Source organism: Phascolarctos cinereus, unplaced genomic scaffold (genome assembly GCF_003287225.1).
Source record: "Phascolarctos cinereus isolate Bilbo 61053 unplaced genomic scaffold, phaCin_HiC Scaffold_1;HRSCAF=81, whole genome shotgun sequence".
Lineage (NCBI taxonomy): Eukaryota > Metazoa > Chordata > Mammalia > Diprotodontia > Phascolarctidae > Phascolarctos > Phascolarctos cinereus.
This window is the reverse complement of record NW_027555514.1, coordinates 214176969-214192322: the sequence shown is the minus strand read 5'-3', so window position 1 is coordinate 214192322 and position 15354 is coordinate 214176969. Positions and strand designations below refer to the sequence as shown.

The 15354-nt window shown below is 50.6% G+C and overlaps 1 protein-coding gene across 1 annotated transcript; it reads right to left on the bottom strand.

The window, feature by feature from the left end:
- Window positions 1-5689: 5689 nt before the first annotated feature.
- On the bottom strand, window positions 5690-14961 carry TAMALIN (trafficking regulator and scaffold protein tamalin). Its single transcript, XM_020966116.2, has 8 exons — window positions 14588-14961; window positions 12075-12124; window positions 10737-10791; window positions 10497-10599; window positions 7500-7593; window positions 6835-6901; window positions 6502-6568; window positions 5690-6168 (listed from the first exon to the last, which is right to left on the bottom strand). The coding sequence occupies exons 1-8, from the start codon at window positions 14834-14836 to the stop codon at window positions 5696-5698; spliced, it is 1158 nt and encodes a 385-aa protein (XP_020821775.1). The 5' UTR covers window positions 14837-14961; the 3' UTR covers window positions 5690-5695.
- Between the last annotated feature and the right edge of the window lie 393 nt (window positions 14962-15354).

Here is a 15354-nt window from a genome sequence, read left to right as displayed (position 1 = left end):
CCTTGGACAGTTGGCTTGGATACTGAGAGGTTACACAGCCAGCATGTGTCAGAAACTGGACTGAACCCAGATATGAACCCCACGATCACATATGAGAATGTCTTTGTGGGTGTGAAGATCGTGTGGGCAAGAGAATTAGAAGGTAGCGCTGAGATGGGTCTGTCTGACAGAGAAGAAGGAATAGGGTCACTAATGCTATGATGCCCCTCTTCTGTTTATTTTTTTTTATGCATTCCTATTAAACATAGTTTCACATTAGTGACGTTGTAAGTAAAAATTAGAACCAATGGGAAGAACCACAAGAAAGGGAAAACAAAATAGAAGAAAAAAATAGCAAACAGTACGCTTTGATTTGCATTCAAACTCCATAGTTCTTTCTTTGGATGTGGATAACATTTTCTATCAAGAGCCCCTCTCCTGTATTAATCTAGGCAAGGACCTTCCCTTCTTTTGTCATAATTTACTCATCCTAAAATAAGAAGGTTTGCTAAATTGGGGGTGAGGAACCTGCAGCCTCGAGTCCACATGTGGCCCTCTAGGTCCTCAAGTACAGCCCTTACTGAATCCTTTTATTAAGGGTGTTTGTTCCGGGAAGTTTGGATTCAAAGGGCCGCATTTGAGGACCTAGAGGATCACATGCGGCCTCGAGGCCACAGGTTCCCCACCCCCCGACTAGATCATCTCTAAGGGCCATTCCAGCTCTAAATATTATGAATTTTGATGAGTTTGGAAGTACAAACTTTTCTGCATGCAAGATTGAATTGTGAGGAGCAGTATCCAATGTACACCACCAGGGGGCAGATGACACCTGCTCTCAATGAACATCTCGGGAGACAATTCAGTTCATGGCCCCCTCTCCTTAATCCACTTTATAAGAATACTGAACTCTCATTCCAAGGTGCTCAGATGCTCTCCTCCTGCCTTTTGGTCTCCCTTGCACCCTGACCTGATCGTGGGCACTGTTCATAGTCACTACGAGGTCTTCTCCTAAGGTCACTGAATCAGTCCTGGTGGTGCTGAATTTGTAGGTCAGCCCTTGCCCCAAACCAAACAGACAGAACTATTTCTTCTGAGCTTGGGGAGTCACCCCCTGCTTCCCTCATTTCCCTAGCCTAGCATGATGGTCCAGAAATTCTTCTTGAAGCCTAACCTCTGCCATTGCTATGGTTTAAGTCCATCTCCTTGGGGGACATAGGGAACGGTGAGTCTACCCTGCCCACAACAACAACAAACAATATTATCCATGGCAGTGCAAAAAGAACTCAGTGTTCTGAGTAAGGAAACCTCTGAGTGCCAGGTCTGCTATTTTGGAATCTTGACTCTAAATCTAGGGCTTTTTTCATTTCCTCTATAAGTACTGCAGTAGATAGAGTGCTGGACCTGAAGTTGGGAAGACCTGAGTTCAAATCCAGATTCAGATACTTACTAGCTTTGTAACCCTGGGCAAGACTCTTATCTACCTCAGTTTCCTCATCTGTAAAATGTAGATAGGAGCAGCAATAAGAATATCACCTAAATTCTGGAGTTGTAAGGATTAAATAAGGTTATATTTGTAAAACCTTTTGTGCCTTAAAATGCTATACAAATGCTGCTTATTATTATTATTATTATTATTATTATTATTAATTATCATCATTCACACTGCCTTAAAGTTCTCCCAGGAACAAAGCCCTGAGTCTCCTTCTCTGGATCTCTATCCCAGAGAGTACAGATATGGATGGGCTGATATGGAGTGTCTTATGAGAGGTACAATACCAGGATTTGGGGGGAGGGGTAGAGGATGACATCAGGGTCTCATTTCAGTGCCTGGGAATCAGGAGAGCTGCACACTTAAGAGACTCATGCCTGAACTACATCTCAAAGTTGTGTCCAGCTGTTCAGCATGGGAAGAAGTTGAGGGATCTTGTCTTCTCCTTTGAATATGTAGATGGAGGAGGGGGAGTAGGAAAAGTAAATTGTCAGGATTCAATGGCTTAGGGAGCCTCCAAACTACAGAGGGGAGCAGGACACAGGTTCACTGACAAGGAAGAATCCCATCTGCTTCTCCTGTCCCTGTCCCTGTTCCTCTTTCCCCATCCTTCTGCCCTACCCCCCTCTCACTGAGCATACACACACCCCTCCCCACCCCCTTCCACTGAGCACACTCTCTGGGTTAATTTTAAGCATCTCAGCTCCTGTATTAGTCATTCTCTGTCACCCACCTACACGGCAGGAGGCTTTTGGTGCCAATTCGTCATCTGATCAGCTGAGAGGTGATGCTCAGCCTCCCCCCCCCCCCAGCTTCCAAACCCACCCAACATGGAACCCACCATGTGTCACAGTCAAATGCCACCCAACAGCCTGGTCTGACTCTCTCCCCTCCCTTGGGGACCTGCCCTGTTGCTATGTGATTGTTAATCCTCCTATCTGAGCTAACTTCATCTCCTGAAAGAACAAGGTCAGGAAGTGGGGAGAGGCTATAGTCAGAAGTGGTGGCTGGCCAAAGATCTGGGTTCCCCATCTGGGGGTGGGAATTCTCTCTAGAAGGGGAAAGGATTAACCCTTTCTTACCTCCCAGTTTAGCAACACTCTGAAGGTGCTTAGAGATCGCCTGGCAGCTGGCCACCCAGAAGCGTGGGACTCTGGGAAACAAAGGAACAGAATACCACCTAATAATTCTCCCTAGAGACTGCAAGGACCTCCCCTCTTCCCCTAGTTCTTCTCCCCCTTCCTCCCAGCTGGAGAGGCTCACCACCACCGCAGACCAGCTGTTCAAATAAAGGCCAACCCCAGCTCCCTTCAGAAGCTCCATTTTCCTACTCAACTGTGTTCTTTCTCCAGGTGAGACCTGGAGGGGGGTGGGAAGACATAGGTAGCCCAGCTAGAACTCTAACCCAGACAAACAGATTGGGAATCTTGGCTCCTGGATTAGAGACAATAGATGGTTTATTCAAAGAGTAATTCTTATTTCTAGGGCACCTTTCTCACAAGTCTGTGATGTAGGAAATGTAAGTATAATCATTTTAAAGATAAGAAAACTGAAGCTGACAGGTTAAGTGACTTGTCCAGGGGTGGAGAACCTGCGGCCCTGAGGCCACATGTGGCCCTCTAGGTCCTCAAATGCATGATTCAAAGGGTCAAACTTGAGGACCTAGAGGGCCTCAAGGTCCCAGATTCCCCACCCCTGGACTAGTCCAAAGTCACATCCATAGCATCAGAGACTGAGATATAAGGACCAACGTCCTTTTTACTTGGGTCAAAGTCCAAATCCAAGGGAGGGATTAAGGGAGAGTTGACCTGGAGGGAATTGGACAGATTTAGGGTAATAAGAGAGAGACTTTCCTCAGAAACCTCACAATGACAAGGTTCTCTTCAGTGAAGAGAAAGGGAGGAAGTGGAAGGAGTTGGGAAATTATACTTCATCACTCAGACCTCTGGATCCCACGAGAAAAGAAAGATAGCTTGCTGGGGGGGGGGATGGGAGACAGGGAGAGAGAGAGAGAGAACCTGCTGACCAGTATCCTGACTTCAGTCAAGCCTCCAGTTAAAATTCAGCACTTATTAAATGTCACTCAGAGAGTGATTTAAATAATTTCCCCTGCAGGCACAACTTGCAATCTAATAGGGGATATAAATCCCAACTATTCTAGGGGTTGGAAAGTGATAGGGATAAAGGAGAGAGTCACACAAAGCTGTCTAGAACACTTCGACTGGGGGCAGGGAAAGACACTTTCATGGAGGAAAGAGAGGGAAGGAAAAGCTTCCAGGAAAGGTTATTGCTTGAACTGGGCTTGAAGGAAGATGACTTTGATTAGCTGAGAGGAGGAGGGGGTATATTTCATGTGTAAGAGCTGGCCAGAGTGAATGTTGGGGAACAAAGGGCGGGGGAAATCACTAATTAAAAAAAAAAACTAACAACTCAGGGTAATGGAATATCAGAGTTGGAAAAAAACCTTAATGACTGTAACAGCCTAACATTCTCATTTTAAAGGTGATGAAATGGAGACCCAGAGGGAAAGAAGTGATTTGCCCCAGATCATTTGCCCAATTAAGTGAAAAGTAAATCAGGACTTGAATTCAGGTGTCTGAAACCCAAGATAACTCCTGGTGTGGATGAGGAAGAGCAGGGATTGAATGGCAGGGATTTATAACAGGAGTTAACTTTTTAGTGTTGTGGACTCTAGTTTAAAAATAAATAAAATACATAGGATTGCAGAGGAAATAAATCATATTAAAAGATATCAAAATATTTTGTAAAAAATAAATTCACACACCTCCTTTAATCTGTCCACAGAAGGAGTCTGTGGACCCCAAGTTAAAAACCCCTTCTTTATAGAGCCTCTCATAAAGCTGGTTGTTATTGTTTGGTCATCTCTGACTTTTCATGAGCCCATTTGGGGCTTTCTTGGCTGAGACACTCAAGTGGTTTGCCATTTCCTTCTCCAGTTCATTTTACAGAAGAGGAACTGAGGTAAACAGCGTTAAGTGGCCTTGAGTCAGCAAGTGTCTGAGGCTAGATTTGAACTCAGGAAGATCAGTCTTCCTGACTTCAGGTAGGGTGCTCTATCCAACTGTGCCACTTAACTGAATTAGAACCCAAATCTCTCTGAAAACCAGAACTGTTAATCATGGTGTGGACAGGGAAGAATAGGGATTGAATAGGGTTAAAACCTTTCAAAAGTCTCTAAGAAACTAAGAGAGCAAAGCCAGGGCTCTTTCTCTACATAGTGGGTCCTGGCTAGGTCCAAAAGCCATAGGAAAAATGCAAACTAGATGCAAAATATAGAAAGATAAGGGGGCCATTACCCTCCTAGTCCTCCTTTCCTCCCTTCCCCCAGTAGTCAGCAAGAAATACAAATGTAAAAAAAAAATCTTGTTTTTTATAGTATGTCCTTTAGAAGCAACAAGTTGTCGAACATTGAAACAGTCTGTTCCCCCCACGACCCTCACCCCCCATCCCAATTCAGTCCTCCAGGTGGGTATGACAAAGTTCCCAGGATGAGCCCTACTTCACAGTTCCTCCAGGGCCCCTCAGTGGGTCGGCTTCCTAGAGTGCCCTGATAAGTACAAGTATGCTGACACACCTATTCTGGGATCCCAAGCCCTTCAGTGACCAAGGGCAGAGGAGAAAGGGCCCACGAAATGAGAGCCATTCCAAACGGCCCCTGGGTGAAAGAAGAGGAGGGGAAGAATTTGGGTAATTCCTCACCCTGGCTGAACTGGGTGTTGGGATGGAGATGAGAGGAGAGAGGCACAGTAAAGCTGAGGAGCAGCCAGTGTGTGGGGCAAAATTCCTGGAACTCCATCCAGGGTGCAGGGCATACCCCACAAGGCACTACAGGCTCAGGAACCAGAGCCCTGCCTCCCCCCTCCTCCCAAGCTTATATTTTATAAGCCCCATACACAGATTCCACAGTCTTTGCTTTTTGTTCCACAGACCCAGCCAGGACAACCAAACACCCTGCTCCTTTCCCCAAAGGGCTATCAGAGAGAGCCCCTTAGGCAGGACACAAAACTCTCTCTCCTCTCAACAGCTCCTTCCTCCAAGAGGTCAGCCAGATTCGAGAAGCGTTGGGGGGGTGGGGTCAGGCAAAGCCCTTCCACCCCAACCCTGCTCAGTGCTTGAGCTCCTCGAGTCCAGTTGCAGGAACTGATGAATAAATAAATAAATAACTTTGTTTTCCCCCTCCCCCCCCTTTCTGCAGCCCCCCCCCCCCTACAGCTGACTCTCCTCCTCCTCCAAGGAGCGGTTCAGTCCCGGGATGAATTTGAGCAGCCGCCGGCGGAAGCTCTGGTACTTAGTTTTGCGCAGCCCGGGTCCGCACAGGCCCTGTTCCCGGGTCTCTGTCCACAGCTGGCCCAAGGCGCCGACACCCCCGCCTCCGCCGGGTCCTGGGCACTTGACGCTGGCGCTGCGACTCAGCAGGGGCCGGGGCGCCGGGGGCGGGGGTGGAGCCTGGGTGTGGGCCGGAGGGCACAGGGCTGGGGGCTCGGCCCCTCCAAAGAAGCACGTGTGGTAGACTGAGTCATCAGAGCCTTCTCGGGACCGTCCAGAACTGCTTCGGGCGCTGCCTGGGGCGGCCAGCAGTGGGCCGAAGGGCAGGGAGCCCGGGAGGAGGCCCGCTCCGTAGAGGCAGGAGCGCACAGACTCCAGGGTGTCGTAGATACTGGGATCCTTCACTACGATGCCTGGGCGGGAGAAGGGCATGGGGCAGGGGAATGCAGCAGAGGAAGGAAAGCTTGAGGGCTGGGACTCAGATGGCCCAGATTCCTTGTTGGGGGATGGGGGTGGTAGGGGAAAGAAAACAGGTGACTGGGACACTCTACTATAGGAAAGGGAACCATTCCTTTAATGAGAAAACTTCTGCCTTCCCTTCCCACACTCAGAAGAACAAGGAAGACCTGGAGAAAGTTGAGGTCCTGGGGTAAATAATTATTGAAGAACTTACCCCCCACCTAATGACAGGCAGGACCTGGGTGGAGGGGAGGGGAGCTAGAGTTAGCAACCATTCCACAACTTACCATGTACTAGTCGCTGCTCTTGCACCATCAGTGATCGATATTCCCCCCACTTCTCATATAAAGTTTGCTGCAAAAGAGGATGCCCCCCACCCTTAAGACTGAGTAGACAGACCTAGAGATAGGGGGAATGACAGAGGCAATGAAGCAAGGATTTGAGGGGCCCAGGATAAATAGAAGGCACACTGGGTTGAAGAGGGATGGATAGATGCCTCCCTCCAAAAGGGATGGAGCCCAGGGAATCCCAGGGTGAGGAAGCCAGGGCTCCATGAGGGCTGGAGGAAGCAAGATGCTTCTTCTGAGGACCAGGGTATAGGTTGTCTGGAACTTCTCTACCTTCAGATACTGCAGCCGGGCCTCCAACTCTGCCTTCCGAATTGAGGTTCCATATACTGTTTCCAGTCTGAGGAAGGGGGTGGGGGGAGGGGGAAAGAGAGAGGAGAAATCTTAAGGTCTATGGGCCCAACAAATTCCTAAGACTTATCTTCTGCACCAGACCACCAAACCAGAGGTGAGTTGAGCTGAGCAATCTTTCTCTAGGGCCCTAAGATGCTTTGGATCATGGCAGCATTTCCCACCCACCATTACTCCTCACCTTTCCTTAGCTCTGGCATTAAGCTCTTCCACATTTGTCCTCCCTTCCTCCAACCTGCCTTTCTACTCTTTTCTTCCCCTAACCTCTAGGCTACAGACAAACCCAACTTCCCCACTCCTCTTGGATGGAATACCCAAAGCTTTCCAGTCCTTGTCTTGCTCACACTCACAATTTATTCCCCAGCCCCTCCACCCACATGTTAAAACTCCCTACCAGTCCTTCAAGGTCCAACTGAAATGCAGCCTGATCCTCTCAGCCAAAGGCCCTCTCTCCCTCCCAAGCGTTTTGTTCACATTGTCTTACTCCTTTCTTGTGCTTTGTATTTCTAATGGGTTTTACATTTTCCCTGGTAGCTTTCTGATAGCTGTTCCCTACAGAGAAGTGCTCAGCGTTTGCCTGGACTTGCCTGAGAACGTTGCCAGATGCTTTGATGATGTCCACGATCTCCCGGTGCCTGATTCCTTCCACGTTGAGACCATTCACGCTGGCAATCGTATCTCCTGTGTAGCACGGATAATAGATAATAGCTCCCATTTGCAGAGTGCCCTATGGTTTACCTATCATGTTTTCTTTATAACCACTCTTTGAGAGAGACTGAGCTAATATTTACATTTTGCACGTGAGAAGAGAAGTGACTTTTCTAGGGTCACACATATACATATATGCACACGGAGTTGGGACTTAAACATAAGCTTTCTGACTGAACACTACCACACAGATGGGACTCAGTATGGCTAGGGGGCTGGGTTGGGAAATGTTGCAGAAAAAAAAAGGGCAGTGGGGCAGCTATGTGGTGCAGTGGATAGAGCACCAGCCTGAAGTCAGGAGGACCTGAGTTCAAATCCAGCCTCAGACACATAACACTTACTAACTGTGTGACCCTGGGCAAGTCACTTAACCCCACTGCCTAACCTTAAAAAAAAAAAGGCAGCTAGGTGACACAGTGGATAAAGTGTGGGGTCTGGAGTCAGGAAAACCTAAGTTCAAATGTGGCTTCAGACAATTACCAGCTGTGTGACCCTGGGCAAGTCATTTAACCCTGTTTGCCTCAGTTTCCTCATGTGTAAAATGAGCTGCAGGACATGGCAAACCACTCCAGTATCTTTGCCCAGAAAACCCCAAATGGGGCCATGGAAGAGTCAGGACATGACTCTTCCCACCCCCACCCCCAGAACATTTCTTTTCTCTCCTTCTTTAGCCTAAAAAAGTAGGGGGAGATTACTTAAAAGGCACTAGGACATTAGCCCAGAGGAAGTTCTCACCTCTACCACCTGTCTGGGGAAGTCAGCTCCCACCCCCACCCTCCCCAACCTCTCCCACACCAAGCCCAGCCACCTCCACCGGGCCCTGGCTACGACAGCTGCTGTTTTCTCTCAGCCTTAGGTTCTTTCTCAGTTACTTCTCCCGTCTCAGGCCTCCCAGCTGAGAGAGCAAGGGCCATGTGCTGCCTCTGGCCTGCCCCATGCAGGCTAAAGGGAGGACCTTCTTCCTGATGGTTGAATCCTTTCTAATCCTTTCCCCTCTGGGGCTCTGCTGCCCCCAATTTGGTTATCGCTGCTTAGCCCACAACTTGTCATGAGACCAATTTCTCAGCAGGGCTGGAGACGGGGGAAGAAATGGCTTAAAAGCAGAACTCTAGACTGAGAAGCAAAAGACCTAGGCTTTAAGTCCACAGGAAGGGGAAAAAAAGCATTAACCAAAGTCCTTCTACGTACTAGACAGTTAGGTGGCCTGGTGAGTAGAGTGCCCAGCCTGAGTTAAGGAAGATTCCTCTCCCTGAGTTCAAATCTGGCCTCAGACACTTACTGCGTGACCCTGGGCAAGTCACTTAACCCTATCTGCCTCAGTTGCTCATCTGTAAAATGAGCTGCAGAAGGAAATGGCAAACCACTCCAGTATCTTTGCCAAGAAAACCTCAAGTGGGGGCAGCTAGGTGGCACAGTGGATGGAGTACCAGCCCTGAAGTCAGGAGGACCTGAGTTCAAATCCAACCTTAGACCAAACATCTGACACTAGCTGTGTGACCCTAGGCAAGTCACTTAACTCCAATTGCCTAAAAAAAAAAAAGAAAAAAGAAGGAAAAGAAAACCCCAAGTGGGGTCAGGAAGAGTTGGATCAGACAGAACAATAACAAAATTCTATGTGCTAGGGATTGTGCTAAGCACATTACAAATATTAGCTCATTTGATCCTCAAAATAACCCTATGCAGTAGTTGCTATTATCTCCATTTTATAGTTCAGCAAATTGAGGCTGACAGAGATAAAGTGACTTGCCCAGAATTAGGAAGTGTGTGCAGCTGGAGATAACTCAGATCATTCTTACTCCAGGCCCAGTCCTCAATCCACTGCTCCACCTACGCCTAAGCTGCCTCATCACTAGGGTTGAAGGGGACCTTTGAGGGGGCAGCTAGGTGGCGCAGTGGATAGAGCTCCAGCCTTGGAATCAGGAGGACCTGAGTTCAAATCTGGTCTGAGACACTTGACACTAGCTGTGTGACCCCCGGGCAAGTCACTTAACCTTGACTGCCTAAGCAAAAAAAAATAAAAAATAAAAAGGGACCTTTGAGATCAGATCACTACTCTTCATTTCCTAGCTTCTTTTCCACTAACTCACTGCATGAGCTAGGCAGCCCTCTCTAAAATTTTAAAGGCTTACTTCTCAAAATGAAAATACATTATCCTACCTACTTCACATCGGGTAGGAAACACATGTGCATGACAAATAGTAAAGGCCTAATAAATGCTTGCCAACTGAAATAGAACCACAGGATCTGGAACACAAAGGGAATTTAGAGATCATTAATCTGGATTCCTCATTTTATATTTTCATTGAGAAAACTGAGGCCTGGAATGATTTGCCTAAGGTCACACAGGTAGAAATGAGATAATGCACAAGAAAACATCTTGAGGAAAATCAACACATCAATCTTCCTCCTTTCGTTCAGTGTTCCATGAGATCAGACATAGTAGATGTGTTAATTGGTTCTGCCAATTAAAAAATGACCACAAGGTAGGCCTTACTCGGTAGTATGTTTGGAAATGAACGTGATATAAAATCCAAAGGCACCAATAAAACTTGAGGACAAAGACTTTTATCTTTCTTCTTTCTATCTCCATTGTTAAAAATGGGATAAATGTTTATTAATATATTTCATGCAGCAGAAGTGCTAGAGGCCTTCCTAAAGAAAGGGCTGGCTCACATTCCAGCCCCAGGAGTAAGGAGATAGGAATGGCACCTCGGCTGTCTACTCCCATTAGCAAATAGGATTTACCCTTATTGCCCACTCTCCATACACCCTATTTTTCAAGATCTCATAGGAAAAGAACAGAGCCACATCCCTGCCCTGCCCATCTCCCTGGGGTATTCCCTTCCCTGCTTCCAAATCCAATATTGAGTCCTCACCTGGAGTGAGTCCTGCCAACTGAGCTGGGCTGGCCTCATGAACTCGACACACAAAGGTCACCATCTCCACTTTCTGCTTTTCACGATGGTGAAGGCCATAAGTCTGAAACAGTCCAATCAAACCATTAAGTCCAGGATGTCAGGCTGGGTACTATAACCCAGGTCTCACCTTCCCTCACTTAAAGAGCCCAATTCAGTCATCCAGCCCCACTCCCATCCAACACCATTTCCTTTCCCAACCTGGATTTCAAAGCCAAAGGTTTCATTTTCTTCCTTCTCCAATGTGAGCACTTTCCTGCGGGAGACAACAGGGTCAGGCTGTAACACTAGGAATGGGCTATTGTGGTGGTAGGAGGGAGGGTGGAGAGCTTTCTACACTGTCCCTGGGGCTCCCACCCATTTTATCAGTGGTCCCAGAAACAAGAGTCCAACTGGACTCCCTGGAGTATCTGCTCCACAGCTTTGGCCCCTACTCAGGCTTGTCTGGAGATCACAGCCCAATTCCCAGCCTGCTCTGCCCAGCTGTGGTTGGGCCTTCCCACTGTGAAAGTAGGAGGGGGTTGGGAGAAGTGTGCCAGATGTGACAGGCTGGGAGGAGAACAGCTCCGCCAGCCCCTTCCCGGACAGTGGGGGAGCTGAATGGCTGGACACAATGGTTTGGAGCTGATCCAGACCCACCAGTTTCCTTTGCGCACACACACACCCCCACTCCACCCCCTTTCTTCCTTCTCTTTTACCCCTCCCACAGAACTAAAGCTGCCTTGGTGGCCCCCTCCAAGCTCTGGGTTATGGAAAAAAACCCTCCTCATGGCTGGGACCTTTTAGCTCCAACGGGAGAACATCCCCAAGTTGTTATATTTATTCCCCCATTGCCCCCCCCAATCCCCAGAGGCTTTCTTTCCCACCTCACATGGCAGGGTAAAGACAGGGAAAACCAGAGAGCAATAGTCATCTGTCCTTTGGTCTTTGGGATCTTTTTCTGAGGTTAAGAAAGGGACCACAGCCTGAGGCACCAGAGATCAGCAGTGTGCTCCTAGTAGCCTGGCATCATTTCCTGTTTTACATATATCAACTAACTGGATTTTCATATCACTTCTATGAAGTAGGTAGCCAACAGTAACCTCTCTGAACCTCAGTTTCTTCATCTGTAAAATAGGGTTAAGTGACTTGCCCAAGGTCACAGTTCATAAAAGCCGAAGAACGAGGCCTCCCCAGTCCAATGTTCTAGGATTTTATGCTGAACTGGCTCTGGGAAGATCATCTAGGGTGGGTGGGTGGCAAGCAGTCAGAGCTGTTTTCATTCTCTGCCCCCACTCCCACAGCTCTGCAGGCAACCCCTTCTCCCTCTTTCCTAGCTTCTCCACCTCCCATTCCAGCCCCCAAAGTTGCCAAAGGGATGTGGCAGTAAGTGCTGGGGGGAGGAGAAAAGGGTGCTTTGTAGAACACCCAATGACTCAAACCTTCCCACTCCCTTCTTCTCTGCCACCCCCTTCACTCAGCCCACTCTTCCACCTGGCCCACTCCTCCCTAAATGGGGAGAAGTGGGACAGGAGACTGGGAAAGGGGAGGACAGCTCACCGTTGCTGCTCTGGACTCTGGTTGAGATTTTTCCATCGGAAACCTGAACCCTAAAGGAAGAAGGAGAGAGAGAGATCAGCAGGGATGATAGGGAGGGCAAGGATCTGACTTCCCCTGCACAGGTACCAACAGGATAGGTGGTGAGAACCTTGGCCTCAGAGTAGGACACTGTTCCTAGCATCCACCCTCCCTGCTTCTTAGTTTTACCTTGGATGGGGTTAGGGGAAAGAGACATGAATCCAGGGCTGAAGAATGGAGAAAGTAAAGGCCAAGGTCAGACCACGAACCAGACCTGCTCCCATGCTCTTTATTCTTAGGTCATTTTCCACCAAGTGTGCTCCCCAACTCTGATTCAACAAGTACTTCTGGAGTGACTGTGAGCAACAGTTGTCTCAGGACATGTGCAGAGGGACAGAGGGAAGCTTCTGACCCTCTGGACTCCCAGTCGCCCAAAGCACCACCAACTACCCTAATGGAGGCCAAAGGACCTCCCATTATTTCAAGGGAAATAATCTGTATCACAAGGGAAACTCTGGCTGAGGGATCACAGGATTTAGAGCTAGAAGGGGCCCTAAAGTTGGTCTAGTCCAACCCAGGCTTTCCACCCTCCTAGTGGGAGCAAGCTCCCTTTGACCATGTTAACCACCCTCCCACCTGACTCACTCAAGTCAGAGATACTTGGCCACACTGAGGACAACTGGTACTGAGGACTCCCATGGACCCTAGAGCTCTCTGAAAATCCAGCTCTGAAGACCCAGTTGTATCCTCACCAGCTATGGCCAACTCAGTGGGTCCCTCTCCAACATAGTTGTTTTTGTTTGGAGGTGGAATTTCAAGCATGCTTATTGGAGTTGGGGCTGGTGAACAACATGCCCACCCTCACCCTAGCTCTGAAATGCCTCCCAACAGATCACTGCCTCCACTCCACTATTCCTCCCCTCACCACATCTGCCCCAAACTACAGAACACTTCCCTCTCCTTGCTCTTCCTCACCCCTCCTAGTAGCCCCCCAAGGGCTAACTCTTCCCCTTCATCTCACTGAAATGTCCCGGAAAGAAGCGGCCAAAGGCAGGGGTCCCCTCTAAACTCGATGTGGGGGTGGCAGAGAGAGCCCTCTTTGTTCCCCAATCTGATTTTCATAAAATGCAAATTCTTAACATGTAACAAGCCATTCATTGTGGGGGGTGGGGAGAGGGGGCGGTGCAGGTGGGGGTGGGGCTCGGGGCACCCGTGGCGGGGAATAAGGAACACAAGGTTTGTGTTGTGAATGCCCCCCAGCCCAGATCCAATTCCTCCCCTTCCCCCTCGTTAACCTGAATTGTCCACTCGTTTGAAAGCTAACTAGCTATCGTCCCCTCCTCTCTTTTTCTGGGTCTTCCAGTTCCCTCAGCCCCAGAGCTAAAAAGAAGAGCTTCTATGGGCTGGAGGTGGGGCCGGGGTGAAGGAGGGCGTGGTTCGCATCCTTCCTGCCCCAAAGACGCCCCCCCCCCTCCAGCCTTCCCGGCGGCTCTAGAGAAGAGACTAGGGGCCAGTGTTGGGGACTTAGCGGCTCCGGATCTCCACCCCACGCCACCCCCACCCCCGCCCTGGGTTAGCAGGCCAAGACATCCAGCTCCGGAGCCAGGATGCCCCTTCTCCAATCCCTTTCTCTACCCTCAAGACCAGAGGTTTTATCCAACACAGAGCCCTTGGGTTTGCTAAGGGCTATCTCCAATACTCCCTGCCTCTCGCCCACATCCAAAATAGACGCCGTTGCCTCCTTCGGGACCCTCTTTCCCATCTTGGCCTTTAGAGAGGTGTCCAGCCAGGTTTCCTGGGACCCCCAGGACTCTTTCCCCCGCGCCAAGCCTTCAGGATCCTAACCGTAGCTTAGCGCACCTCGGAAGCTCTTCCAGAGAGGGCCGGCAGGCAAACAGCACCAAGCTCTCTAAGCCAATAGTCACGTATGGGGTCAGGGTGTGAGAGTCCCGAGTGGGGAAGAGAGGAGTGGGGGAAGGGAAAGAAGAGTCCCGAGGGGGGATGAGGGGGTGGGGAAGGGAAAGAAGAGTCCCAAGCAGGGAGGGAGGGAGGGAGGGAAAGGGTATACAGCAGGGAAGATTGGGGAGAAGGGAAGCGTCCCAAGTAGGGAAGGTGGGGGGAAGAGGAAGAAGAGTCCCAAAAAGAGAAGGGATGGGGCGAGGTGGGGAAAAGAGTTCTGAGCAGGGAAGGTAAAAGGTAGGGGCGATCGAAAGAAGACGTCGAGGGGATAGAGAAGGGAGTGAGAAGGAGGTGAGGGGGGGCGCATAGTACCCAGCGGGGAGAAGGAGGGGGGAGGTCCCAGACCGCCGAAACACTTAGAATGTGCGGGCGAGATGGATGGGAGGCGAGAGGGGAACAGAGGGGGTGTGTGGGAGAAAGCCCGATGGAGAGAGGAGGAGGAGGAGCAGCAGCAGCAGCAAAGGGGGGCGCGGGGGGCAGGGAGGAAGAGCGCGAGGACCAGGGGGCCCCGGGCGCGAGCTGCCAGTCGAGCCCACCTTGCGGCGGGGCAGGGTCCCACCGGACACGGCCAGCGCGCGGTAGAGCTCGGCCGGGTGGTAGTCCTCGAGAGCGGCGTACAGCTCCTCCCCTGCGGAGGCGGCCGGGGCCGGGACCGGGGCCGGAGCCGGGGCCGGGGCCGGGGCCGGGGCCGGGGCCGCCCCCTGATCCGGGGCAGCGGCCGCAGGGTCCGGCGCTGCCGCTGCCTCTTCCTTCTGCTGCAGCTTCCTAAGGTGGCGGAGGGTCATGGCTGTGGCCGGGCTCCGGGGTCTCCGGCGCCCGAGGCCGATCCTCCGGGAGGCGCCGCTCCACAATCCGCTCGAGGTTCGGCCGCTTCTCCTCTGGTCTGAGAGGGGGGCCGGACTCTTCAGTGGGCTCTCTTTATAAGCCCCTCGAGCAGACGAGGGGGCGGAGCTTGGCCGCCCCAGGGCCCCGCCCCCAGAGCGGGAGGCTCCACCTCGCTCCTTTCCGCCTACGAGGGAAGCTCTTCCCACCGCATCCCAAAGGGCCACGCCCCATGGCTAAGCCCCGCCCACTCGTGGGGAAATTGGGCTTTCCACCCTTGTGAGAGCAGCGAAGGCAGAAAAGGGGGCTAGGCTTGGGTTTGAGGTATGGGACCCCTCAGCTCTTGAGAGGAGGCTAAGTCTCTGTGGAGAAGTATGAAGTCGTGGGGGCTCTCTGGGGGGAAATTTGAGGGATAGGGAGAGGAGGGGAAACTCCCTGGAAAGGGCTACAAAGGGGATGGTTGGTGGAGAAGAGGGGGTCT

Bases quoted from the DNA above. Each gene is read 5' to 3' on its own strand.
- TAMALIN (XM_020966116.2), bottom strand. From the start codon at position 14,836: ATGACCCTCCGCCACCTTAGGAAGCTGCAGCAGAAGGAAGAGGCAGCG. The intron at 10,600-10,736 runs GTTGGGAAAGGA...GGACTGTTTCAG, and splicing joins CCTTTGGCTTTGAAATCCAG to ACTTATGGCCTTCACCATCG. The intron at 6,569-6,834 runs GTAGAGAAGTTC...CCTCTTTTGCAG, and splicing joins CCCGGCTGCAGTATCTGAAG to CAAACTTTATATGAGAAGTG.